Source organism: Macaca mulatta, chromosome 1, assembly GCF_049350105.2.
Source record: "Macaca mulatta isolate MMU2019108-1 chromosome 1, T2T-MMU8v2.0, whole genome shotgun sequence".
Classification (NCBI taxonomy): domain Eukaryota; kingdom Metazoa; phylum Chordata; class Mammalia; order Primates; family Cercopithecidae; genus Macaca; species Macaca mulatta.
The window spans coordinates 217,121,358-217,149,184 of NC_133406.1; the positions used below are offsets into that span (position 1 = coordinate 217,121,358).

A 27,827-nucleotide genomic window follows, 5' to 3' on the forward strand; every position below is an offset into this window, starting at 1 on the left:
TGTAATCCCAGTACTTTGGGAGGCCGAGGCTGGAGGATCGCTTGAGGTCAGGAGTTCGAGACCAGTCTGGTCAACATGGTGAAACCCCATCTCTATTAAAAATACAATAATTAGCCAGGCATAGTGGCACACCTGTAATCCCAGCTACTTGGGAGGTTGAGGCAGGAGAATGGCTTGAACCCAGGAGGTGGAGGTTGCAGTGAGCCAAGATTGCAGCACTGCACTCCAGCCTGGGTGACAGAGCAAGACTCCATCTCAAAAAAAAAAAAAGAAAAGAAAAAGAAAAAAAAAAAGAAAAGAAAAGAAAATAGCTGTGATTCAGCAATAATCATTGTCTCTCCTTGTCACTGCCAGAATGAGGAAGTGCTGGGTTCTGTCAACATAGGCTCTGACTTCTCATGAGGTGCAAGAAAGAAGCAGCATGAACAAAAGCATAGATTTTGCACCCAGAGACATGGATTCTAGTCCCACCTCTGACCCAAACTAGCTGCATGATCTTGGGCAGCCCCCCAGCCCTCTCTGGGCTTCAGTTCCCTCCTCTGTACAATGGGAAGGGTAGGGAAGAGGATGGTGCCTAGGATCTTCAAAGTCCCTTCCAACTCTGAAGTGCTGCCATTCTCTCACTGGCATGTGGGAACTGAGAGTGCTACGTGGGGTCATGAGACTTCTTCTTCTTTTATTTTATTTATTTATTTATTTTTTTGAGACGGAGTCTCGCTCTATCGCCCAGGCTGGAGTGCAGTGGTGCGATCTTGGCTCACTGTCACCTCCACCTCCGGAGTTCAAGCTATTCTCCTGCCTCAGCCTCCTGAGTAGCTGGGATTACAGGCGCACCCCACGCCCGGCTAATTTTGTATTTTTAGTACAGATGGGGTTTCACCACGTTGGCCAGGCTGGTCTCAAACTCCCGACCTCAGGTGATCTGCCCACCTCGGCCTCCCAAAGTGCTGGGATTACAGGCGTGAGCCACCTTGTCCGGTCAGAGACTTCTGACTTCTGTATTTCCCTCGCTAATAGCCTCACCTCCCGTTTGAGTATGTGCAGCACGTACAAATTGCAGAGGAACTGGGGAACTTCCCTGCCAGGCAATCCTTTGGCCTGGGTCCCCTTGGCTCTCCACTTTCTTTTTCTTTTCTTTCTTTCTTCTTTTCTTTTCTTTTTCTTTTTTTTTTTTTTTTTGAGACGGAGTCTCGCTCTGTCGCCCACGGGCTGGAGTGCAGTGGCGTGATGTCGGTAGAAGCTAAGCTATTTGAAATGCCTCAGAATTCCCAAAGAAAGCTCAGTAAATACTAGACAGATGAAACGGTCCTGCCCACTCCCCCTCTTTCAGTACCTACTTTTCTCCCTCCTCTCCCCTCATAATGTTTCCTCCCATCATCCGTCTACCTCCTTATTTCTGTCAGGGCTGTTAGATACCCTTCCAGTCTGGTATCTCCTCCTCCAGCCCCCTATGGCTCCCAAGTGATCACTAAAAAAAACTTGTGATCTGACTTCAGCCTACCCCTGCAGGATTGCTGCAGCAAAATGGATTACTCCCAGAGGCGTGATCACGGTTCGGTTCACTGCAGCCCAAACTTCCCGGGCTCAAGCGATCCCGAACCTCCCACCTCAGCCTCTTGAGTAGCTGGGACTCCAGAGGTGCACCACCACGCCAGGCTCAATTTGTTTATTTTTTGTAGCGACAGGCTAGTCTCCAACTTGTGGGCTCAGAGTGTTAGGATTACAGGCGTGAGCCACTGCGCCTGGCTCAATGGACTTCTTAAATGTGAGTTCTCCGAACACACTGGGCGTTGCTCACCTCCACGATTTAACCTCGCAGTTAAGTCCCTTTTCAAGGTTTTTATTCGTCCTTCAGCGAAGCGCTGTCAACGCCTCCCTACGTCTTTCCGGATTAGAGTACCAGAGGGCTCTCCGCCAACCCGAAGAGGAAGCGACTGGGGCCAACCTATCCGGGTTGTCCCACCCCTTTTTCCTTCCGGGCCAATCGTTAGTCAGAGTGGGCGGAGCCGTGCGCCAGCACCTGCGCATTAAGAGTGGGCCGCGTCGCCTCCGGGCAGCAATGCGGGCTCCGGGGGAGAGGTGGCGGCCGGCGGGTGCCGCGCTGTGGCTGCTGCTGCTCCTCCTCCTCGGAGCGACCGAGTCGGTGCGTCGGGCCCAGCCTCTGCGCCGCTACACCCCGGACTGGCCGAGCCTGGATTCTAGGCCGCTGCCGTCCTGGTTCGACGAAGCCAAGTTCGGGGTGTTCATCCACTGGGGCGTGTTCTCGGTGCCCGCCTGGGGCAGCGAGTGGTTCTGGTGGAACTGGCAGGGCGAGGGGCGGCCGCAGTACCAGCGCTTCATGCGCGACAACTACCCGCCCGGCTTCAGCTACGCCGACTTCGGGCCGCAGTTTACCGCGCGCTTCTTCCACCCGGAGGAGTGGGCCGACCTCTTCCAGGCCGCGGGCGCCAAGTGAGTGTGGTCCCTGGGGGCGGCGCCCCTTCCCCGCTCGGGTGGCAGACAGGAGGTGGGGTGGGCGGCCAGCCGGGGCGCGCAGCTGCCGGTAGCCCCCATGACCCCGGGACCCGCGTGTGGCCTCCTGCGGCCGCAAGAGTGAGCGTGACACACCTGATGAGGAGGAGGAGGTGCGTCTGGCTGGGGACTGATAAATGAAGTTTCGGGAGATGGCGGACTGAGAAGCCCTGGGTATCTACACCTGTGCACCGAGAGGGCTGAGTTAGGCCACTGATGTCCCTTTCAGATTGACAGCCCTATCAGGACTCCAGGGTTTCAAATCAGTGGTGTGGAGCCTGGTTCTAATTCAACTGTGAACCTGGACAAGTCACTTCAGCCTCCCTGCAGCCTCTTCTATGGTTATAGAAAGGGGTTGTATCCTTTCCTTTCAGTCCTAACGTCTCTAAGAGGGAAAGAGAGGGGAGTTCTGGTGTGCAGTGTATTTGGGCAACAGTACAGATAGTCATTCATTTGCTCCTCTCAATCGCTTGTACCTAGGAAGTGCCCAAGAAAGGTTTGACTCTGAGAACTGTTGGAACTTGGGGGTGGCTGGTTCAGACAACAGAGTAGAGAGCGCTGGGGTGGGGATAAGGGGAGACCAGGACCCATGAAGTTGTCAAGGCAGGGGCTTATCCTGAAGGAGTGAGCCCTGAGAGCCCTGTATTTCCAGGTGTTAAGTCAGGGAGTGGTTACTCTCAGCTTCTAGAAAGATTCATTCGGCTGCTGGGAGAGAAGTGGGTTGGAGAAGAGTAAGAATGGAGGCGGGGAGGTTTCCCCAGCCCCTGGCTTAGAGCAGTCTTCCATTCTTATCTTGGTTCCTAAGCTATCTTCCGGGTTTTCCTTTCTCTTGAACTTTGGATTCTCTTGTACAAAACAGAAATTATAACTGGCATTTAGTGTTTGCCATTAAATGTATGGGAGTATAAGACTTGATTAAGCAGAGGACGTGTTTGTCTCCTAGGACCTTAGAGATCCATAACTTATCATTGAGAAAAATTAAAATCTGGGAGATAGCCTCTTTCTCTGCCTTTTATTTCATGGATGAGGTGACTGGCCCAAAGAGAGGAAGAAATACAATGTCCTAGACTGCAAGTCTCATGACATCAAGGTTGTTTACACTGCACCAGGGTCTGCAAACTGGTCAGCGGGATTGGTCCTCTGCCATTTTTGTTTGTTTGTTTGTTTGTTTTGTTTTTTGGTTTTCTGTTTGTTTTTTGAGATGGAGTCTCGCTCTGTCGCCCAGGCTGGAGTGCAGTGGTGCGATCTCTGCTCAGTGCAAGCTCCACCCCCCGGATTCATGCCATTCTCCTGCCTCAGCCTCCCGAGTAGCTATGACTACAGGCGCCCACCACCACGCCCGGCTAATTTTTTTGTATTTTTAGTAGAGACAGTGTTCACCAGGATGGTCTCGATCTCCTGACCTCGTGATCCGCTTGCCTCAGCCTCCCAAAGTGCTGGGATTACAGGCGTGAGCCACCGCGCCCGGCCTGTTTTGTTTTTTTGGAGACAGTTTCACTCTTGTTGCCCAGGCTGGAGTGCAATGGCGTGATCTTGGCTCACTGCAGCCTCCGCCTCCTGGGTCCCGGTTCAAGCAGTTCTCCTGCCTCAGCCTCCTGAGTAGCTGAGATCACAGGCACGCACCACTACACCCAGCTAATTTTTGTATTTTTAGTGGAGACGGGTTTCACCATGTTGGCCAGGCTGGTCTCGAACTCCTGACCTTGTGATCTGCCTGCCTCGGCCTCCCAAAGTGCTGGGATTGCAGGCGTGAGCCACCGCGCCCAGACTCTGCCAGTTTTTTAAGGCCCATGAAGTGAGAATGGTTTTTACAATTTTAAAGGATTGTAAAAATTTTTAAAGAAGAATACACTACAGAGAGGAATGTGCCCCCAGAGCCTAAAAGGACTTGGTCCTTCAAGTCCTGGAGTTCCCTCTCTGGCCAGTGATTGAATCATAAAGTGCAGGTATTAGCTGTTTTTCTGCCATAAAAGCAAATTAAATATTGAGTGATTTGGTTGTTATTTCAACACTTGCCTTTTCTCCCAGTTATTGGGTCTTTTGTTACCTCTATAATAAATGAGAGGCAATTTATATAGGCTTGGTAAACCAAACAGCTTAGTTTTCTGTTTTCTTATTTGTTGTTGTTGTTTTGAAACAGTTTTGCTCTGTAGCCCAGGCTGGAGTACAATTGCACGATCTCTGCTCACTGCAACCTCCGTCTCCCAGGCTCAAGTAATTCTTGTGCTCCAGCCTCTCAAGTACCTGGGACTACAGGCACACACCACCATACCCAGCTAATTTTTGTATTTTTAGTAGAGATGGGTTTTCGCCATGTTGGCCAGATTGAACCCCTGACCTCAGGTAAACCGCCCACCTTGGCCTCCCAAAGTGCTGGGATTATAAGTGTGAGCCACCATGCCTGGCCAGCAAATGGCTTAGTTTTCTGTCATCTGCCATTTCCAGTAGAGATCTTTCTCCTTCAGGGCAAAGAGTGAAAGAAAGTTAATCATTCCTACCAGAAGTGTTGAAGAATCACAGAGCTAAGGTGCACTTCTTTTCCCTTACCTACTTCTTCCTTCCGTCTGGGCCTCCTCCTTCGCTGGGGACTGAGGGTTGGGACTTCCTCAAATCTGCTTCCATTCCTGGAGCAATGCCCAAGGGGAATTGTGACTGCAGCAGCTTCCTGGATATCACTAATATAGTCACTGGTACAAGTACATTTGTTGTGGTCAAGTTCTTTCAGCCATTTAAAAAGCCTCAGGCGTGCCTGGCAAGTTCATGCAAGTTCACTGCCCACTTCCTTTGCTCATGTGGTTTTGCTGTCCACAGGTATGTAGTTTTGACGACAAAGCATCATGAAGGCTTCACAAACTGGCCGAGTCCTGTGTCTTGGAACTGGAACTCCAAGGATGTGGGGCCTCATCGGGATTTGGTTGGTGAATTGGGAACAGCTCTCCGGAAGAGGTGGGTGTCTAGGGATGGTTACCCTGTCATCTCTGGATCTGGCTGTCAAGAGTTCTGTATCTTCTCTACTCTCGTGTGTTTTCTAGGTTTGCATTTAGCAAGTAGCCGGAAGGGCTTCTGGCCTTTGAATTAGCAGTGTTTGATGCTTCACAGTTTTCACGTGACCAAAGGGGACACCATTAGAGAAGTTCATGGCCATATTTGGTTAGATGAAGGATAACCAAAACACAATGCTACTTGATGTTCTGTTTGAGGAGTAGGCTGAGTGTATAAATCGTAAAGTTTGATTGGAACACAGCCATGCCTATTCATTTGTGCACTGTCTATGATGGCTTTCAAGTTACAATTGGAGAGCTGAGATAAGAGACCAAATGACTTGCAAAACCTAAAATACTACCTGAACCTTTAAGAGTTTGCTGACTGTGCACGGTGGCTCAAGCCTGTAATCCTAGCACTTTGGGAGGCTGAGACAGGCAGATCATGAGGTCAGGAGATCGAGACCATCCTGGCTAACCCAGTGAAACCCCGTCTCTACTAAAAAAAATACGAAAAACTAGCCGGGCGTGGTGGCGGACGCCTGTAGTCCCAGCTACTCCGGAGGCTGAGGCAGGAGAATGGCGTAAACCCGGGAGGCGGAGCTTGCAGTGAGCTGAGATCCGGCCACTGCACTCCAGTCTAGGTGACAGAGCGAGACTCAGTCTCAAAAAAAAAAAAGAGTTTGCTGGTCGGGTGTGGTGACTCACACCTGTAATCCCAGCACTTTGGGAGGCAGAGGCAAGCGAATCACAAGGTCAGGAGTTCAAGACCAACCTGACCAATATGGCGAAACCCTGTCTCTACTAAAAATACAAAAATTAGCCGGACGTGGTGGCGTTTGCCTGTAATCCCAGCTACTCAGGAGGCTAGGTAGGAGAATCGCTTGAACCCGGGAGGTGGAGGTTGCAGTGAGCTGAGATCACACCACCGCGCTCCAACCTGGGTGACAGAGTGAGACTCCGTCTCGAAGAAAAAAAGAGTTTGCTGACTCCTGTCACCTGCTCAGTTTGTTTCTCAGCACTGTGCTTTGCTTATAGTCCTGCTGTAAAACTCTGAGATGTTGATTAGACATGGACTTTAGGAGTCACGATTTTTACCACCTTTATTTAGTCCGTGGGTCATATGATGAAATACTTCAGTTGTTTTTTATCTGTGCCATTGTTTCTTGCATCGTAAGGTTTTTGTAACACTCACCATTCTTAACCCAAAGCAAGCTTTATTGAGTATGAAATTAGGTCATCAACCACATTTCATTTCGTGTATGTTAAGAACTATTAGTAAATCTTAGATAAATAAAACAATAAACCTATATTCATTTCAACTGTGTGGAAAATGTTACTAATGATTGTTTCTGAGTACGAGTACTTTGGATATTTTATTTTCTATTTTCCAGTTTCTTTAAATATGAAATTTTATGATTGACAGGGAAGACATTTTTTAAAAATAGGACTATATGCTTTTTTGTTTTGTTTTGTTTTTGTTTTGAGACAGAGCCTCACTCTGTTGCCTTTGCTAGACTCCAGTGGCACAATCTCAGCTCACCGCAATCTCTACCTCCTGGGCTCAAACCACCCTCCCACTTTAGCCTCCCAAGTAGCTGGGACTACAGGCTCGCACCACCACACTCGGCTAATTTTTTAATTTTTTTGTGGAGACAAGGTCTCACTATGTTGCCCAGGCTAGTCTCAAACTCATGGACTCAAGGGATCCTCCCACCTCAGCCTCCCAAAGTGCTGGGATTACAGGCATGAGCCACCATGCCTGGCAGGACTATACACTATTGGGATAATTGACTTAAACGATAAAAGATGGTTTAAATAACATTTTGTTGTTAAGATATTTATGTATAAAAGGTAGTTATGTGTATAATCAAAAACACAGTAAACCTTATTTTGCTTAAGTGAATGGTGAATAATTTAAGAAAATGGTTTTGAATCCCATCCCTCTCTACATGCTCTTATGAGTGAGTCTCAATGAGATGAAAAAATGCTAGAACTGATTTTCCTTAAAACAAATTATTTGTTCTATGCTTAATGACAGTTGTCGTTCTGTTTTTCTGTTTAAGGAACATCCGCTATGGACTATACCACTCACTCTTAGAGTGGTTCCATCCACTCTATCTACTTGATAAGAAAAATGGCTTCAAAACGCAGTATTTTGTCGGTGCAAAAACAATGCCAGAGCTGTACGACCTTGTTATCAGGTAAGACACAGAAATATTTTGGCCCTACGACTTTTATCAGTGAAATCAGAGCTTCCAATAGGGTGCTGTTAAAGTGGAGGAGGGATAGGTATGAAAAAAATCTAAAAGACATCAAAATAATAAAAAGTGGTGGTTGTGGCCGGGCATGGTGACTCATGCCTGTAATCCTAGCACTTTGGGAGGCTGAGGTGGACGGATCACAAGGTCACGAGATCGAGACCATCCTGGCTAACACTGTGAAACCCCATCTTTAAAAAAATAAAAACCAGCTGGGCGTGGTTGTGGGCACCTTTAGTCCCAGCTACTTGGGAACCTGAGGCAGGAGAATGGCGTGAACCTGGGAGGTGGAGCTTTCAGTGAGCCGAGATCTTGCCACTGCACTCCAGCCTGGCAACAGAGTGAGACTCTGTCTCAAAAAAAAAAAAAAAAGTGGTGGTTGTATTAAGACAAAATATGTTCTTTCCTCCTGCTTTTCAGAACTTCTGTCATGTGGTCATATTGCCTTATACATTGAAACAGTCACACAAAACCCAGGATGGTAGAAAGTCAAAATTTTAATTCCCTTCTTTTTTTTTTTTTTTTATTCTTTTTTTTTTTTTTTTAATTCCCTTCTTACATGCCATTTTCCCTGTGTCAGGACCCTGGAGAAGGGGGTGGTTTGGCATCAGGCAGATTTGTGTTTGAATTCTGGCTTCTGTTACACACCTTAAATAGAACACTCTCCTGAGCTTGATTCTCACTCTGAAAAGTGGGGATAATAATGCCTTCTTTGTAGGGCTCAGAATAGTATGTGAAATGTATCTGTCACGGTGCCTGGTACAAAGGGTGTTGTTATTATTACCATTATTCTTTAAATGATCACTTTCACTTAGGGATTTGCCACTAGACTTCACTATGTTTTACCCCCGTTTGCCTTTCTCGAGCCTGGGGACTCATAGAGGACAGTAGACCCTTAAAGCTTCAGAGGCAGCTGCCTGGACCCTCACTTTAGAGCAAAGGAAAATCACCTTTAGCCAGGCGCGGTGGCTGACACCTGTAATCCCAACATTTTGGGAAGCCGAGGCAGGTGGATCACTTGAAGTCAGGAGTTCGAGACCAGCCTGGCCAGCCAGGTGAAACCTCACCTCTACTAAAAATACAAAATTTGGCCAGGTGTGCTGGTGCAGTCCTGTAGTCCCAGCTACTCAGGAGGCTGAGGCAGGAGAATCTCTGGAACCTGGGAGGCAGTTGCAGTGAGCTGAGATAGTGCTACTGTACTTCAGCCTGGGCTACAGAGGAAAACTTTGTCTCAAAAAAAAAGGAAAGAAAAGAAAAATTACCTTATATTCAGATTCTATACAGATGACTTCTCTTAAGGAAATAGTAACAGTTGTAAGAGACCATCAGAGGCATGGATTTAGACATCACTGAATCTGAAATCCCCATTCTTTTTTTTTTTTTTTTTTTTTTTGAGACGGAGTCTCGCTGTGTCACCCAGGCTGGAGTGCAGTGGCGCGATCTCGGCTCACTGCAAGCTCCGCCTCCCGGGTTCACGCCATTCTCCCGCCTCAGCCTCCGAGTAGCTGGGACTACAGGCGCCCGCCACCACGCCCGGCTAGTTTTTTGTATTTTTAGTAGAGACGGGGTTTCACCATGTTAGCCAGGATGGTCTCGATCTCCTGACCTCGTGATCCACCCGCCTCGGCCTCCCAAAGTGCTGAGATTACAGGCTTGAGCCACCGTGCCCGGCCTCCCATTCTTTTTTCATACTTGGCTGTGTTGCCTTGAACAAACTACTTATCTTTCAAGATCTTGGTTTCTCTATCTGTGAAATGGGGATAATAATATATCATAGAATCATGAGAACTAATGAGGTAATGAGTTTAAATTGCCTAGTACAATTTCTTGTACAGAGTAAATCACAGACCATCTGTGTTATATCTTGCCACTTAGTGATCTTCCTAGAGTTTACCTGCTAATTATGGAGTACAGTGGACAGTTTGGTATCAGGCAGATTTGTATTTGAGTTCCAGCTCCTGTTACTTACAAGCCTTGTCAACTAAAACAAATTGCCCTGCTGAGCATCAAGTTCTTGCTGCTCAAATGAGAATAATGCTTACCATATAGGTATACACATATGTATCTATTTATACACACACACAATATGCATGCCTTATAGGGCTCAGAGTAATAATATGCTAAAGTACAAATGGGGCTGCAATGGATTCCATAAATCCTTTATAGTACAGACTTTGGTAATTATCCACAAAAATGCATTTTACAAATAGTTCAAACTCTTAAAACATCTTCAAAGCAAATCCTAGTCTTATAGTCCTGAAGCACCATTTTGTTTACTTTGCTTCCTTGAAACACCATTCTTAACTGGAATTAGTTGCTGAAAGGAAACCAAATTGTTTGTATGCTGATTACACCTCCATTTTCTTTTTTTTTTTTGAGACGGAGTCCTGCTCTGTTGCCCGGGCTGGAGTGCAGTGGCCGGATCTCAGCTCACTGCAAGCCCCGCCTCCCAGGTTTACGCGCCATTCTCCTGCCTCAGCCTCCCGTGTAGCTGGGACTACAGGCACCCGCCACCTCGCCCAGCTAGTTTTTTGTATTTTTTTTTTTTTTTTTTTTTTTTTTGTAGAGACGGGGTTTCACCGTGTTAGCCAGGATGGTCTCGATCTCCTGACCTCGTGATCTGCCCGTCTCGGCCTCCCAAAGTGCTGGGATTACAGGCTTGAGCCACCGCGCCCGGCCTACACCTCCATTTTCTAAAATGGCATAAAGAAAAAGATTAGGGGCCGGGCGCGGTGGCTCAAGCCTGTAATCCCAGCACTTTGGGAGGCCGAGACGGGTGGATCACGAGGTCAGGAGATCGAGACCATCCTGGCTAACACGGTGAAACCCCGTCTCTACTAAAAAATACAAAAAACTAGCCGGGCGAGGTGGCAGGCGCCTGTAGTCCCAGCTACTCGGGAGGCTGAGGCAGGAGAATGGCGGGAACCCGGGAGGCGGAGCTTGCAGTGAGCTGAGATCCGGCCACAGCACTCCAGCCTGGGCGACAGAGCGAGACTCCGTCTCAAAAAAAAAAAAAAAAAAAAGAAAAGATTAGGGCAGGCGTAGTGACTCGTGCCTGAAATCCCAGCACTTTGAGAAGCCAAGGCAGGTGGATCACTTGATGCCAAGAGTTCAAAACCAGCCTGGCCAAGATGACAAAACACTGTCTGTACTGAAAATACAAAAATTAGCCACACATGGTGGTGCACACCTGTAATCCCAGCTACTTGGGTGGCTGAAGCATGAGAATCACTTGAACCCAGCAGGTGAAGGTTGCAGTGAGCCGAGATCACAGCACTGCACTCCAGCCTGGGGGACAAAGCAAGACACTGTCTCAAAGAAAAGGAAGAAAGGAAAAGATCGGGAGGAAATATACCAAAATGCTGTGTTTGTTTTAAACAGTGGTTTTATTAGCAAATCTTTTCAGTTTTCCACATCCTCTGCACTGTGATAATTTTTATGCCACATACTTTCAAAATGGAGGAAAATTAATTTTAAAATATTTATTGCAAAAATCAGTCCACAAGTCAAGTGCAGTGGTGTGCACCTGTAGACCCAGCTACTCAGGAGGCTGAGGCAGGAGGATCGCTTGAGCCCAGGAATCTGGGCTATTGTGCACTATGATCGTACCTGTTGATAGCTGCGGGACTCAAGCCTGGGCAACATAGCAAGATCCCATCTCTAAAAAAAAAAAGGTCCATAAGATTTTACTGTGAACATAGATAATAAGCTCTGTCCTGATCACATGTCTTCCAGCTATAAACCTGATCTGATCTGGTCTGATGGGGAGTGGGAATGTCCTGATACTTACTGGAACTCCACAAATTTTCTTTCCTGGCTCTACAATGATAGCCCCGTCAAGGTATGTGATTATATGACTTCTTTCTTATTTATCTCCTATGAAGAAAGAAAGTACAAGGAGCCAAACTCTGGAGTAGACAACAGCAGCAGGAGCAATAATAAACAGGAATATCAACATGGGGGCAGTAGGGACTGGGGCACTTAATGGATGTTAAAGTTTCTCCTTTAATCTTCCCTGGCTCCCTTAGAGTATAAGCTTTCTTCTCATTTAGTTCTTTTTTTTTTTTTTTTAATTGAGACAGAGTCTTACTCTGTTGCACAGGTTGGAGTGCAGTGGCGTGGTCTCCGCTCACTGTAACCTCTGCCTCCCAGGTTCAAGTGATTCTTCTGCCTCAGCCCTCTGAGTAGCTGAGATTACAAGCGCCCGCCACCCTGTCCAGCTGATTTTTGTGTTTTTAGTAGAGGCAGGGTTTCACCATGTTGGCCAGGCTGTTCTCGAGCCCCTGACCTCTGGTGATCCACTCACCTTGGCCTCCCAAAGTGCTGGGATTACAGGCATGAGCCACCATGCCCGGCATTCTCCTTTAGTTCTTAACTTTGACATTATAGGTTTAAACAATGGTAAATTTACATAGTAGACTAAAAATAGTAATTACAATTCCCAGACCACTACAGAGAAAATAAACTCTATTAAGCAAATGTTATAAATGAGAAAATCACCAAAAATATATTAAAATGTATAATAAAATATAAAGAAAACATATAAAAGACATAAAGGCCAAGCGCAGCAGCTCATGCCTATAATCCCAGCACTTTGGGAGGCCAAAGCAAGCAGATGACTTGAGCCCAGGAGTTCGAGACCAGCCTGGGCAACATAGTGAGACCTCGTCTCTATAAAAAAACAAAATTAACTGGGTGTGGTGGCACAGATGAGTAGTCCCAGCTACTCGGGAGAGTGATGTGGGAGGATCGCTTGAGCCCAAGAGGTCAAAGCTATAATGAACCTAGATCGTGCCATTGTACTCCAGCCTGGGTGACTGAGCAAAACCCTGTCTCCAAAAAAATAAAGAAAACATATATGCAAAACATACAAAATTAAATGGTAGGAATAAAATGCAAATGTCTGCAATCCCAACTACTCTATGTTGATTTTATAGTTTAACTCTCAGGGGGCACACTCACTTCCCTTATATGCAAATCCTTGGGAGAATGTGGCCTACCCAGTACCCCTCCCTATAATCAACACTATTAGGCAGTGCATAATGGCTGCCCATTTACAGTTTGTATTTTAGTGTACTTGCAAAGTAGCAGAAACCCCAATCTTCACTATAGCAAATTTCAAAATTGTACATGTTCTAGATTTGTTGTGGATTTAAAAGAAAAATCTTAAGTGTAAATCCAGTTTATATTGAGGTACCTTGGTAGTTCATAAATGTCTAAGGGTCTTATTGGGTCTCTATTACTAAGCTCAGAAAATGGGAAGAAAGAAAAAAACAGATTCTATATGATGCACAGAGACAGATTAAGAGTGGTTTTCTGAGGCCGGGAGTGGTGGCTCACCCCCGTAATCCCAGCACTTTGGGAGGCCGGGACTGGTGGATCACGAGGTCAGGAGTTCAAGACCAGCCTGGCCAAGATGGTGAAACCCCGTCTCTACTGAAAACACAAAAATTAGTCAGGCGTGGTGGTGGGTGCCTGTAATCCCAGCTACTCAGGAGGCTGAGGCAGAGAATTCCTTGAACCCAGGAGGTAGAGGTTGCAGTGAGCAGAGATCGTGCCACTGCACTCCAGCCTGGGTGACAGAGCGAATCTCCATCTCAAAAAAAAAAAAAAAAAAAAAAAAAAAAAGTGGTGTTCTGGAACTTGATGAATGTTTACGACGTCCCAGATGTGCGGTGCATCCCTGGGTAATGAACTCTGATGTGATGTCATATCGTAATTGTCTGCATATCTGTCTCTGCTAGTCTCTGCTGGATTGTTGAGGGCAAGAACTCTGTTTTATTCACCTTGGAAACCCAGTGTCTGCCACAGTGTGAGCCTCATGGTAGTTGCCGAATAAATAGGATAAGTAGGTGGGTGTTGAACCAATAATTCAGATTGTTAATACCCCATTTGTCTCTGAAATGGCGTCTATGTATATATTCAGGGTGTATACCCCTGGAGCCAGGTCGCTTGCTATGTGAAGTTACAGTCTAGTGTTTGTGCTTAAGGAGTACCATAGAAGGAAAAACAATTAGCCAAAGGTGCAGGATTGGAAAAGGGAAGAAAAGATCAACCCCAGTGCCATTTAAAAAGCATGACTAGCTAGACAGCCTGAGCCTTTTTGGCCTCTTTTTTTTTTTTTTTTTTGAGATGGAGTCTCACACTGTTGCTCAGGCTGGAGTGAGTACAATGACATGATCTCGGCTCACTGCAACCTCCGCCTCCTGGGTTCACACGATTCTCCTGGCTCAGCCTCCCGAATAGCTGGGATTACAGGCGCACACCACCACACCTGGCTAATTTTTTGTATTTTTAGTAGAGATGGGGTTTCACCATGTTGGCCAGAGTGATCTTGAGCTCTTGACCTTGTACTCCACCTGCCTCGGCCTCCCAAAGTGCTGGGATTATAGGCATGAGCCACCGCTCCCCACCGGCCTCTCTTAAACGATAATTCCTCAGCAACCAGGACCTTCTATGTGACTGTGTGTCAACCCATCTTCACACTAGCTTTGCAGACATATGGGGACTGTAGGTTCTCCTTCATTTCTACCAGGATTTATTGAGAACCGGTGCTGTAGCATGCCACATGCTAAGCCCTGGAAATGCTGAATGAATGGTTTCTGCCTTTAGAGAACTAGTCTGAAGAGAAAGACAGACATACAAATGAAGTACATTATAGGGTGACCAGTAGAAGTATGTCCTTAGGTCTCCACAATCCATAGACAACTGGCTCGAATGCCAAAGTGGAGGGTACTGCATTAGCTTCTGTGGGATGAAGGAGTGCATGGCTGTGTCTGTCGTTGACGGGCTGAGTGTACAGGGAGCATTCATATCACCTGAGGACTCTGAGAAAGGGGAGGTGTGGCGAGGAGCGACCTTTACTCACTCTGTGCCAGAGTCTGGGTACACTGTCACTTTTATCTCTCCCTCTCAAACCCCTGTGAGGTGGGTGATATTTGCTTTTGGATTTTGTTTGTTTGGTTGGTTTTGTTTGTTTTTATAGATAAGGTAACTAGACTTAAAAGGTAAAGTTACCTGCCTAAGACCCCTTGACTACTAGGTCGTGGAGCCAGCTATGAACCTCAAAGCCCTCGATAATCTTGTAACCAGGTAATAAACTCTGATATGATGTCATATTGTAATTGTCCACATATTTCTCCTCTGCTAGTATCTGCTGGATGGTTGAGGGCAAGACCTCTGTTTTATTCACCCTGGAGACCCAATAATCTGCCCACAGTGTGAGCCTCATGGTAGTTGTTGAGTAAATACCTATTGAATAAATGGATGGGTAGGTGTTGAATGAAGAATTAGGATTGTTAATACCCCATTTTTCTCTGAAATGGCTTTTACATACCTGTTCTTGAATTGATCTTGTGTTGTCCGTTTCAATTCTGTGACCCCATGATGCCCAGACATTGGATTGAACTAGTTACAAATAATGACTATTCTTCTATTTCTCTTTGGCACTTAACTAGCTTCCTTAGGAGAAACTTCCATACCAATGCAAATGACTCTAAAACAGGCAAGAAATGGGAATTTAAAACTTTTATTTAATCTCCTTTTGCCATGATGAGTTGAACATGGTTTCAGGTTTCATTTGTTTTTGTTTTTGTTTTTGAGACAGAGTCTTGCTCTGTCGCCCAGGCTGGAGTGCAGCGGCACAATCTCGGCTCACTGCAATCTCTGCCTCCTGGGTTCCTGCGATTCTCCTGCCTCAGCCTCCTGAGTAGCTGGGACTAAAGGCACATGCTACCATGCCCAGCTAATTTTTTGTATTTTTAGTAGAAACGGGGTTTCACCATGTTAGCCAGGATGGTCTCGATCTCCTGACCTCATGATCTGCCTGCCTCGGCCTCCCAAATTTATCTTGTATTGGCCACCCTGTTATAAAATATGCTGCCATATTTAACATTTACATTAAGATATTCCATGTATGATTTGTCATTCTTCAGCTAAACCTTTTTTTTTTTTTTTTTTGAGTGGGATTGGCTTTCCTTTACCTAGGTAAGGTTGGGATTATATAGTTGGAAAACAGCCTGCCATGGGTTCAGATACCTGATTTGTAGTTCCAGCTTTTAAAACTGCCTAGGGGCATGGTCCCAGGCAGGTCCTCTCCTGTCCATTTCTCTTCTTTTTTTTTTGAGACGGAGTCTCGCTCTGTCACCCAGGTTGGAGTGCAGTGGCGCGATCTTGGCTCACTGCAAACTCTGCCTCCCGGGTTTACGCCATTCTCCTGCCTCAGCCTCCTGAGTAGCTGGGACTACAGGTGCCCGCCGCCACACCCGGCTAATTTTTTGTATTTTTAGTAGAGATGGGGTTTCACTGTGTTAGCCAAGATGCTCTCGATCTCCTGACCTCATGATCCACCCACCTCGGCCTCCCAAAGTGCTGGGATTACAGGCGTGAGCCACCGTGCCTGGCCCATTTCTCTTCTTATAGAATAAGTGGTTTACCAGATGATCTTTAAAGCAGGCTCTCCCAGCCCTGACATGTATCTCTGCCTCAGTACTGTTGACATTTAGGGCTGAATATTTGTTTGCTATGGGGGCTATCCTGTGCATTGTAGGATGTTTAGTAGCATCCCTGGTCTCTACCCACTAGATGGCGTACCACCCCAGTTATGACAGTCAAAAATGTCTCTAGACTTACCAAATGTCCCCTCCAGAGCAAAATTGCCCCCAGTTGAGAACCACTGCTCTAGACTAACTTTCTTGCTTTCAAATAGAGCCTTACCAAAGTGCATTACATAAAGAAGTCAAGTGGTTTTACTCCTCATGACCAAGTATTCTTTCCCTTCTTAGGATGAGGTGGTAGTAAATGACCGATGGGGTCAGAACTGTTCCTGTCACCATGGAGGATACTATAACTGTGAAGATAAATTCAAGCCACAGAGCTTGCCAGATCACAAGTGGGAGATGTGCACCAGCATTGACAAGTTTTCCTGGGGCTATCGTCGTGACATGGCAATGTCTGATGTTACAGAAGAATCTGAAATCATTTCGGTAAGAGCACCTTTGAGTTTTTTGTTTTTTTAATGAAATGGGGTCTTGCTCTGTCATGCAGGCAATAGTGCAATGGCACGATCATACCTCACTGTAACCTCAAACTTCTGGGGCTCGAGTGATCCTCCCACCTCAGCCTCCTGAGTAGCTAGAATTACAGGTATGTACCTCTACATCCAGCTACTTTTTAAATTTTTTGTAGAGACAGGGTCTTGCTGTGTTGCCCAGGCTGGTCTCAAACTCCTGGCCTCAAGAGATCTTCTAGCCTCAGCTTCCCAAAGCACTGGATTACAGGCATGAGCCACGGCACCTGGCCTGAGTTCATTATTTTTTAACTATGGATCTCAAACCAGCTTTTTAAATTATTATTATTACTTTCTAACATACTATATGATTGATTGTAATTATTTTTTTTCTCTCTTTTTTTAAATTTTACTTTAAGTTCTGGGATACGTGTGCAGAGTGTGCAGGTTAGTTACATAGGTATACATGTGCCGTGATGGTTTGCTGCAAACTATCAACCCGTTGTCTGGGTTTTAAGCCCCGCATGCATTAGGTATTTGTCCTAATGCTCTCCCTTCCCTAGCCCCCCACACTCCAACAGGCCCTGGTGTGTGATGTTCCCCGCCCTGTGTCCATGTGTTCTCATTGTTCAGCTCCCACTTATGAGTGAAAACATGCGATGTTTGGTTTTCTGTTCCTGTGTTAGTTTGCTGAGAACAGTGGTTTCCAGCTTCATCCATGTCCCTGCAAAGGACATGAACTCATTCTTTTTTATGGCTGCAAACCCGGTTTTTTTATGTAAGAGTGATGTCCAGCTTCATCCATATCCTTGCAAAGGACATGGATTCATGCTTTTTTATGGCTGCAAAACCATCTTTTTTATGTAAATGCAATGGAAGCACTCTGGATAGAAGTGCAGATCAATAGAACCCTTTTTTTTTTTTTTTGAGACGAAGTCTCGCTCAGTCGCCCAGGCTGGAGTGCAGTGGCCGGATCTCAGCTCACTGAAAGCTCCGCCTCCCGGGTTTACGCCATTCTCCTGCCTCAGCCTCCCGAGTAGCTGGGACTACAGGCGCCCGCCACCTCTCCCGGCTAGTTTTTTTTTTTTTTTTAAATTTTTTAGTAGAGACGGGGTTTCACCGTGTTAGCCAGGATGGTCTCAATCTCCCAACCTCGTGATCCGCCCGCCTTGGCCTCCCAAAGTGCTGGGATTACAGGCTTGAGCCACCGCACCCGGCCAATAGAATGCTTTTAAGGACATTGAATAGACTAACAGAAACTGTCCAAGGAAATAATTGGAATTACACAAGAAAGTTGTGCAGAAGTCCTTCCAGGATTATTTGTATGTATGTATATATGTATGTATGTATGTGTGACCAAATTTCACTCTGTCACCCAGGCTAGAGTACAGTGGTGCGATCTCGGCCTGCTGCAACCTCCGCCTCCCGGGTTCAAGCGATTCTCCTGCCTCAGCCTCCCGAATACCTGGGAATACAGGCACATGCCACCATGCCCAGCTTATTTTTGTGTTTTTAGGAGAGATGGGGTTTCTTCATGTTGGCCAGGCTGGTCTCAAACTCCTGGTAACCATAAAAATGTTGACAAATTTAATATGGGTTAATGCTTAGAGCACTGAGTGAAAAAAAAAGTTACATATTGGCTCTGGGCACAGTGGCTCACACCTGTAATGCCAATACTTTATCAGGCCAAGGTGGGAGGATCCTTTGAGGCCAGGAGTTCAAGACCAGCCTGGCCGACATAGAAAGGTCCCATCTCTATTTTTTTTTTTTTTTTTTTTTTTTTTTTTTTGAGACGGAGTCTCGCTCTGTAGCCCAGGCTGGAGTGCAGTGGCCGGATCTCAGCTCACTGCAAGCTCCGCCTCCCGGGTTCACGCCATTCTCCTGCCTCAGCCTCCCGAGTAGCTGGGACTACAGGCGCTGCCACCTCGCCCGGCTATTTTTTGTATTTCTTAGTAGAGACGGGGTTTCACCGTGTTAGCCAGGATGGTCTCGATCTCCTGACCTCGTGATCCGCCCATCTCGGCCTCCCAAAGTGCTGGGATTACAGGCTTGAGCCACCGTGCCCGGCCCCGTCTCTATTATTATATATTTTTTTTCCATAAAGTTACGTATGGGCTGGGCATGGTGGTGGCTCACACTTGTAATCCCAACAGTTTGGGAGGCCAAGGCAAGAGGATTGCTTGAGGGCAGGAGTTCAAATCCAGCCTAACCAATGTAGTGAGACCCCATCTCTATTTTAAAAAATAAAAATTGGCCGGGCGCGGTGGCTCAAGCCTGTAATCCCAGCACTTTGGGAGGCCGAGACGGGCGGATCACAAGGTCAGGAGATCGAGACCATCCTGGCTAACACGGTGAAACCCCGTCTCTACTAAAAAATACAAAAAAACTAGCCATGCGAGGTGGCGGGCACCTGTAGTCCCAGCTACTCGGGAGGCTGAGGCAGGAGAATGGCGTAAAACCCGGGAGGCGGAGCTTTCAGTGAGCTGAGATCCGGCCACTGCACTCCAGCCTGGGCGACAGAGCCAGACTCCATCTCAAAAAATAAAATAAAATAAAATAAAAAATAAAAATAAAAATAAAAATAAGTAGCTGGGCACGGTGGCTCACGCCTGTAATCCCAGCACTTTGGGAGGCCAAGGAGGGCGGATCACAAGGTCAGGAGTTGGAGACCAGCCTGGCCAATATGGTAAAGCCCCGTCTCTACTAAAAAATCCAAAAAAATTAGCCGGTCATGGTGGCGCATGCCTGTTGACAGAGTCTCGCTCTGTCGCCCAGGCTGGAGTGCAATGGCGCAATCTCAGCTCACTGCAAGCTCCGCCTCCTGGGTTTACACCATTCTCCTGCCTCAGCCTCCCGAGTAGCTGGGACTACAGGCACCCGCCACCTCAGCCGGCTAGTTTTTTGTAATTTTTTTTTTAGTAGAGATGGGGTTTCACTGTGTTAGCCAGGATGGTCTTGATCTCCTGACCTAGTGATCCACCCGTCTCGCCTCCCAAACTGCTGGGATTACAGGCTTGGGCCACCACGCCCGGCCAAAAAAAATTTTTAATAAATAAATAAATAGATAAGTTACATATTATTACAACTCTATAAAGTTAACTACATAGGAAAAAGACTGGAAGAAGACATCAAAAGTTAATGGTGTAGTGTCACTTGGAGTACTGTAAATGAATTCTTACAATTAATTCTTTAAATTCCTTTTTTTTTTTTTGAGATGGAATTTCGCTTTTGTTGCCCGGGCTAGAGTGCAATGGCATGATCTCATCTCACTACAACCTCCACCTCCTGGGTTCAAGTGATTATCTTGCCTCAGCCTCCCAAGTAGCTGGGACTACAGGTGCCCACCACTGTGCCCAGCTATTTTGTATTTTTTTTTTTGTTTTTTGTTTTTTGTTTTTTGTTTTTTGAGACGGAGTCTCGCTCTGTCGCCCAGGCTGGAGTGCAGTGGCGCGATCTCGGCTCACTGCTAGCTCTGCCTCCTGGGTTTACGCCATTCTCCTGCCTCAGCCTCCTGAGTAGCTGGGACTACAGGCGCCCGCCACCGCGCCCGGCTAATTTTTTGTATTTTTAGTAGAGACGGGGTTTCACCGTGGTCTCGATCTCCTGACCTTGTGATCCGCCCGCCTCGGCCTCCCAAAGTGCTGGGATTACAGGCGTGAGCCACCGTGCCCGGCCGCTATTTTGTATTTTTAGTAGAGACAGGGCTTTACCATGTTGGCCAGGCTGGTCTCAAACTCCTGACCTCAGGTAATCCACCTGCTTCGGACTCTCAAAGTGCTGGGATTACAGACGTGAGCCACCACGCCTGGCTGAATTCTTCAAATTTTCTATAATGAATTTAAAATTTTCTCTATATAACCTTAGTTTCTTTCTTTTTTTTTTTTTTTTGAGACAGAGTCTTGCTCTGTCGCTCAGGCTGGAGTGCAGTGGCACGATCTCGGATTACTGCAAGCTCCGCCTCCTGGGTTCACACCATTCTCCTGCCTCAGCCTTCTGAGTAGCTGGGACTACAGGCACCTGCCACCAGCCTGGCTAATTTTTTGTATTTTTAGTAGAGATGGTGTTTCACTGTGTTAGCCAGGATGGTCTCGATCTTCTGACCTCATGATCCGCCCGCCTCAGCCTCCCAAAGTGCTGGGATTACAGGTGTGAGCCACTGCGCCCAGTCTATATAACCTTAGTTTTTCTGAGCTGCCTGGATATGTATAATACCTGTTTAAGGTCACAGTAAAAACACACACACCCGAATCCCACTCCAGAAGCCGTAAAGAATGTATGTCTTGGCTGGGCGTGGCGGCTCACACCTGTAATCCCAGCACTTTGGGAGGGTGAGGCAGGCAGATCACAAAGTCAGGAGTTCAAGACCAGCCTGGCCAACATAGTGAAACCCCATCTCTACTAAAAATACAGAAATTAACCAGCCATGGTGGTGCATGCTTGTAGACCCAGCTACTCGGGAGGCTGAGGCAGGAGAATCACTTGAACACAGGAGGTAGAGGTTGCAGTGAGCCGAGATCATGCTACTGCACTCTAGCCTGGGAGACAGAGCAAGACTCCGTCTCAAAAAAAAAAAAAAAAAAGAACGTATCTCTTTATAGCAGTTTTCCCAAAGGGGCAGCATGTGCATTTATATAACCCAATGCATAATGTCCTGAAATTCTCAGCTTCCCTGCCCACACCTCACGTTTCTGGGGCATGACCCTTCCCACTCACCCAGCACCATGAGAAGTACAGTATCACAGGAAGTGCTCCATGGCCACTCCCTGAAATTCGAGTTAATGTAATTATCCATCTTATAGCATGATTTTTCAGTTTATTCACATGAGCCTAACCTGCTTTTATAGTGACAAAAATATATATAGAGAGAGAATTTTTAGCTCAGGTGTGGTGACTCGTGCCTGTGATCCCAGCACTGTGGGAGGCCGAGGCAGGTAGATCACCTGAGGTCAGGAGTTTTGAGATTGCCCTGGCCAACATGGTGAAACTCTGTCTCTACTAAAAATATGACAATATTAGCTGGGTATGGTGGCGCATGCCTGTAATTCCAGCTACTCAGGAGGCTGAGGCAGGAGAATTGCTTGAACCAGGGAGGTGGAGGTTGCAGTGAGCCGAGATCACGCCATTGCACTCCAGTCTGGGCGACAAGAGTGAAACTCTGGCTCAAAAAAAAAAAAAAAAAAATTTAAAACAGCAGAGGATATTTACCAAACATTGTACCCTAGATTCTTTCTCTTCTCCTACTGTCTGTTTTTTTTTTTTTTTTTTGAGACGGAGTCTCGCTCTGTCGCCCAGGCTGGAGTGCAGTGGCCGGATCTCAGCTCACTGCAAGCTCCGCCTCCCGGGTTTACGCCATTCTCCTGCCTCAGCCTCCCGAGTAGCTGGGACTACAGGCGCCCGCCACCTCGCCCGGCTAGTTTTTTGTATTTTTTTTAGTAGAGACGAGGTTTCACCGTGTTAACCAGGATGGTCTCGATCTTCTGACCTCGTGATCCGCCCGTCTCGGCCTCCCAAAGTGCTGGGATTACAGGCTTGAGCCACCGCGCCCGGCCTCTACTGTCTGTTTTAAGCATGATGCCAGACTTGGCTTTCCTAGCTAGACTTTCACTGTGTCTGTTCTCTCCAGGAACTGGTTCAGACAGTCAGTTTGGGAGGCAACTATCTTCTGAACATTGGACCAACCAAAGATGGATTGATTGTTCCCATCTTCCAAGAAAGACTTCTTGCTCTTGGGAAATGGCTGAGCATCAACGGAGAGGCCATCTATGCCTCCAAACCGTGGCGGGTGCAATGGGAAAAGAACACAACATCTGTATGGTGAGTCTCGTCTTCTGTTGTGTGTAAGAACAGGATGGTGCCCCATCTGGAACTGGTATCTCCTTGGGTCCACAATGTTACAAGCCAGGCTGGAAGTTGCCTTGAGAAAATCCAAAAGCTGTCATTTTCCCATAAAATTTGTGCCCCATTTGAATTATGTCTTAGGCTACTGGGTTATCTTTGACCAGTGAGGGGAGAGAGTGGGTTTGGTGAAAAGGGAAGGAGCAACAAAGCATCCGTCAATTTATTGAGATTATTACCCTGCCCCCTAAAAATAGTAATAACGAATGCTTGGGTTGCACAGGGCCCCATTCTAAATTCTTTCCATTCATACTTGGACTTCGGGATCTAGTTATTTGATCTTGGGTCCCATTTTTTTCCACTGCAGAATGGAGTGACGATACTTTATAGTGTTGTTGTGAGGATTAAATGAGATGAGTGCCAGGCACAAACTAAGTGTTCGATTAAAGGGAACTGCTTGTATTATACCAGAGAGCTTAGGTCTCTGGATCTAATCCCTCCATTAATCCCTCTGTTTTGGATGAGTTTCTGTTTAGTGGTTGTCTTAGTCTGTTTTCTGTTGCTATAACTGAATCCCACAGGCTGGATTTTTTTTTTTTTTTTAATTTTTTTTTTTTGAGACGGAGTCTCGCTCTGTCACCCAGGCTGGAGTGCAGTGGCCGGATCTCAGCTCACTGCAAGCTCCGCCTCCCGGGTTCACGCCATTCTCCTGCCTCAGCCTCCCGAGTAGCTGGGACTACAGGCGCCTGCCACCTCGCCCGGCTAAGTTTTTGTATTTTTAGTAGAGACGGGGTTTCACTGTGTTACCCAGGATGGTCTCGATCTCCTGACCTCGTGATCCGCCCGTCTCGGCCTCCCAAAGTGCTGGGATTACAGGCTTGAGCCACCGCGCCCGGCCTGGATTTTTATTTTATTTTATTTTATTTTATTTTTAGACAGTCTCACTCTGTTGCCCAGATTGGAGTACAGTGGCACAATCTCAGCTCACTGCAACTTCTGCCTCCCGGGTTCAAGCACTTCTCCTGCTTCAGCCTCCGAAGCAGCTGGGATTACAGGCACCCACCACCATGCCCAACTAATTTTTGTATTTTTAGTAGAGACGGGGTTTCACCGCGTTGGCCAGGCTGGTCTCGAACTCCTGGCCTCACGTGATCCACCCGCCTCTGCCTCTCAAAGTGCTTGGATTACAGGCATGAGCCACTGCACCTGGCTTACACTGGATAATTTTTAAAGAATAGAGGTCTATTTAGCTCACAGTTCTGGAGGCTGGGAAGTTCAAGAGCATAGCACCAGCATCTGGTGAGGGCCTTCCTGCTACATTATGACATGGTTGGGGACAAGAGTGGGCATGTCCACTCAGGTCTCTCTTCCTCTTATAAAGCCATCAGTCCCATCATGGGGCCCTACCCTGATCACCTTATCTGATCCTAATTACTCCCCAAAGGCCTCACCTCTAAATACTGTACTATCAACATATGAATTTGGAGATTAAGTTTCCAACACATGAGATTTGGGAGACACATTCAAACCATAGTAGTGATTTTCATCCTCTTCTCTTTTTTTTTTTTTTTTTTTTTTTTTTTTTTTTTGAGACGGAGTCTCACTCTGTCGCCCAGGCTGGAGTGCAGTGGCCGCATCTCAGCTCACTGCAAGCTCCGCCTCCCGGGTCTATGCCATTCTCCTGCCTCAGCCTCCCGAGTAGCTGGGACTACAGGCGCCCGCCACCTCACCCGGCTAGTTTTTTGTATTTTTTAGTAGAGACGGGGTTTCACCGTATTAGCCAGGCTGGTCTCGATCTCCTGACCTTGTGATCCGCCCGTCTCGGCCTCCCAAAGTGCTGGGATTACAGGCTTGAGCCACCGCGCCCGGCCTTTCATCCTCTTCTCTAAAGATAGTGAAATTTCAGAACAGGCCAGGTGCGGTCTCAGAAAAAAAAAAAAAAAAAAAGAAAGAAATCTCTGAACAACAAATCTGTCTTCATTGCATATCTTGTCCTTGTTATAGTCTCTGCTATTTTCACATGGATTTGGAATAGAAAAGAGATTTGAATAATAAGGTAAATGGCCTCATTTATTTGAAGTAACTGGTGTAGGAGTTAATTTTTAAAGACAACTTGACCCAATTGGCAGGGAAAATGGAAGATATCACCAGATAGAGTTGTATAAACTGCCTCCTTCCTGCAGACCTTCATTGGTAGTGAGTTATTGGTGCTCCCTATTAGCAGTGACAGACTCAAGGACTGGGATTTGGTAGATAATTGAAAGGCGAATAAGTGGCCTTGTGCAGTGGTTCACACCTATAATCCCAGCACTTTCGAATGCCAAGGTGGGAGGATCACTTGAGCCTAGGAGTTTGAGACCAGCCTGGGCAACACAGCAAGACTCCATCACTAAAAAAGAGAAATTCGGCCAGGCACAGTGGCTCACGCTTGTAATCCCAACACTTTGGGAGGCCAAGGTGGGTGGATCACCTGAGGTCAGGAGTTCAAGACCAGCCTGGCCAACGTGGTGAAACCCCGTCTTTACTAAAAATACAAAAATTAGCTGGGCATGGTGGCAGGCACCTGTAATCGCAGTTACTCAGGAGGCTGAGGCAGGAGAATTGCTTGAACCTGAGAGGTGAAGGTTGCAATGAGCCAAGATTGTACCACCATACTTCACCCTGGACAAGAGTGAGGCTCTGACTCAAAAAAAAATAAAAAAATAAGGAGCCAGGTGCAATGGCTCATACCTGTAATCCCAGCACTTTGGGAGGCCGATGCAGGTGGATCACTTGAGGCCAAGAGTTTAAGACCAGCCTGTTCAACATAGCAAAATGCCATCTCTACTAAAAATACAAAAGTTAGCCAGGCATGGTGGCGCACACCTGTAATCCAGTGACTCGGGAGGCTGAGGCACAAGAATTGCTTGAACCCAGGAGGCAGAGATTGCAGTGAGCCAAGATCATACCATTGCACTCCAGCCTGGGCAACAGAGTGAGACTTTGTCTCAAAAGAAAAAAAAATTAAAATTAACATTAAAAGGGAATGCATAAAGTTGTATATCAGGATAACAAGCCAGGTATCTTTGACAGTGTTGTTTCTGTTTTCCCAGGTATACCTCAAAGGGATCAGCTGTTTATGCCATTTTTCTGCATTGGCCAGAAAATGGAGTCTTAAACCTTGAATCTCCCATAACTACCTCAACTACGAAGGTAAGGAGGCTCAGTCAGTCCTAAGATGTAACTTTCTGTAAAGGAATTAGCAGATTCATCCTTTCTTCCTTCCCTGCCAGGTTTCTCCCATATTCATACCTCTTTTAGACTGGCTTTCCTGCCCTGGCCCAGCATGGCCGTTTCCCACCATAGTCAGCCTGTATTCTCTACTCATTAGTGCATTACCAGTTGGTTTCATTCCCTTTTGTTTTCTGCAGATAATGATGCTGGGAATTCAAGGAGATCTGAAGTGGTCCACAGATCCAGATAAAGGTCTCCTCATCTCTCTGCCCCAGTTGCCACCCTCTGCTGTTCCTGCAGAGTTTGCTTGGACTATAAAGCTGACGGGAGTGAAGTAATCATTTGAGTGCAAGAAGAAAGAGGCGCTGCCTGCTGTTTTGCTGCTTCAGTTTTCCTCTTATAATACCATCACTATAATCAACGAACTTGTCTTCTCCACCCAGAGATGGCTTTTCCAACACATTTTAATCAAAGGAACTGAGTACGTTACCCCGATGTCTTAATGGACCAAAGATCTGAGATCCATTGCGATTATATCTGTATCAGGTCAGCAGAAGAAGGGACTGAGCAGTTAAACTCTGAGTTCATCAATTCTAATATTTGAAATTATCTACAATGGAATCTTCCCTCTGTTCTCTGATAACCTACTTGCTTACTCAATACCTTTCAGCCAAGTCACCCTGTTGCCTATGGGAGGAGGTGGAAAGGATTTGGCAAGCTCAGCCACATGCTATTTAGTTAGCATCGGTTGTCACCAACACTATGCAAAGGGCAGGAGAGCCTTGGGGGAAAGGAAAAGGCTAACCAAGCTGTTATGGTCAACTCTTCAGAAATTTCCAGAGCAATCTAAGAGCACCAAACAAAATTCGCTATGTTTACAGTGATACTATTAAGAAAATGAATGTGATTCTGCTCTGTCTTTTTAAATATGATCAAATAAAAAAATGTATGCATCACATCATTTCTACCAAAAAAACATGGGATAGCTTTCTTTTCCTAGTTTCAACTTAGACTGCTTACAGCTTTATGATCAGTTTCTGATTTGTGTGGTTTTTTTTTTTTAATCTTGCAAAATCTCCTTAACGCTGAACAAAAAAAATGTAATTCCTGTGTTTTTTCTGCTTCTCACTTCTAATACCATTCTTCTGAGTTGACTACCAGTTCAGCCTCTTTGTTATAGATCTAATCAAGTTTTCTATTTCATTTTTCCTTAATAGATATGTCTAGAAATCTTGTTTTGTTTTGTTTTGAGGCAGAGTCTTGCTCTGTTGCTCAGGCTGGAGTACAGTGGTATGATCTCGGCTCACTGCAACCTCCACCTCCTGGGTTCAAGTGATCCTCCCTCCTCAGCCTCCCAAGTAGCTGGGACTATAGGCACACGCCACCATGCCCAGCTAATTCTTTTTTTTTTGTAGAGATGGGGTTTCACCATGTTGCCCAGGCTGGTCTTGAACTCCTGGGCTCAAGTGATCCACCTACCTCACAGCCTCCCAGAGTGCTGGGATTACAGGTGTGAGCCACCACACCCAGCCAAGTAGATATATTTAGAAATCTTTACCCAACATTTAAAGAATATATGTTTTTCTCAAGCACGTATGGAACATTTGCAAATCTCAAATACCAAAGAAGCAGCATCATATAAGCTATTTAGTGTGTCTACAATATAATTAAAGAACAATAACAAAAACTTGGAGAAGAAAAAAAACTAAATTTTAAAATACACTAAATAACTCGTTGTGTTACTGATTCATAAATTTATGGATTGTGCCATGAGATATAAACAATTCCAAATATGTAGTTCTGGTGAGGCAAATGAAGCCTGGTTGTGAAAGAGAAAAGTACACATTAGTGTAAGTAGATTAGCACGGCCAATTTTAATTAGATCGCTTTCTGCCCAGAGTTAGAGAGCAAGTTGATGATAATATTGCTGGTATGGTTCTTCACAATCTTAAAGCAACTTCATGCACACTTCTAAAAAAAAAAAAAAAAAACATTGACCAAAGAAGGCACCATTTGGGG

General features: G+C 46.2%; 1 protein-coding gene and 1 pseudogene across 4 annotated transcripts; one reads left to right on the top strand and one right to left on the bottom strand.

Annotated features, from left to right (window-relative positions):
- Positions 1-27,827, bottom strand: part of LOC144335247 (B-cell CLL/lymphoma 7 protein family member C pseudogene) — a 369,536-nt pseudogene that overhangs the window by 41,550 nt on the left and 300,159 nt on the right.
- On the top strand, positions 2,020-27,495 carry FUCA1 (alpha-L-fucosidase 1). Of its 4 annotated transcripts, none has more exons than XM_077969970.1 (8): positions 2,020-2,451; positions 5,323-5,457; positions 7,559-7,696; positions 11,489-11,594; positions 16,537-16,760; positions 22,358-22,574; positions 25,688-25,787; positions 26,006-27,495. In XM_077969970.1, exons 1-7 carry the CDS (start codon positions 2,060-2,062, stop codon positions 25,757-25,759), a joined length of 1,284 nt encoding a protein of 427 aa, XP_077826096.1. In that variant the 5' UTR covers positions 2,020-2,059; the 3' UTR covers positions 25,760-25,787; positions 26,006-27,495. The 4 variants fall into 4 exon arrangements, with proteins under 4 accessions (XP_077826096.1, XP_077826082.1, XP_014986419.3 ...); XM_077969956.1 differs by having other exon boundaries at positions 16,537-16,737; positions 22,384-22,574; positions 25,688-25,814; positions 25,977-27,495; XM_015130933.3 differs by having other exon boundaries at positions 16,537-16,737; positions 22,384-22,574.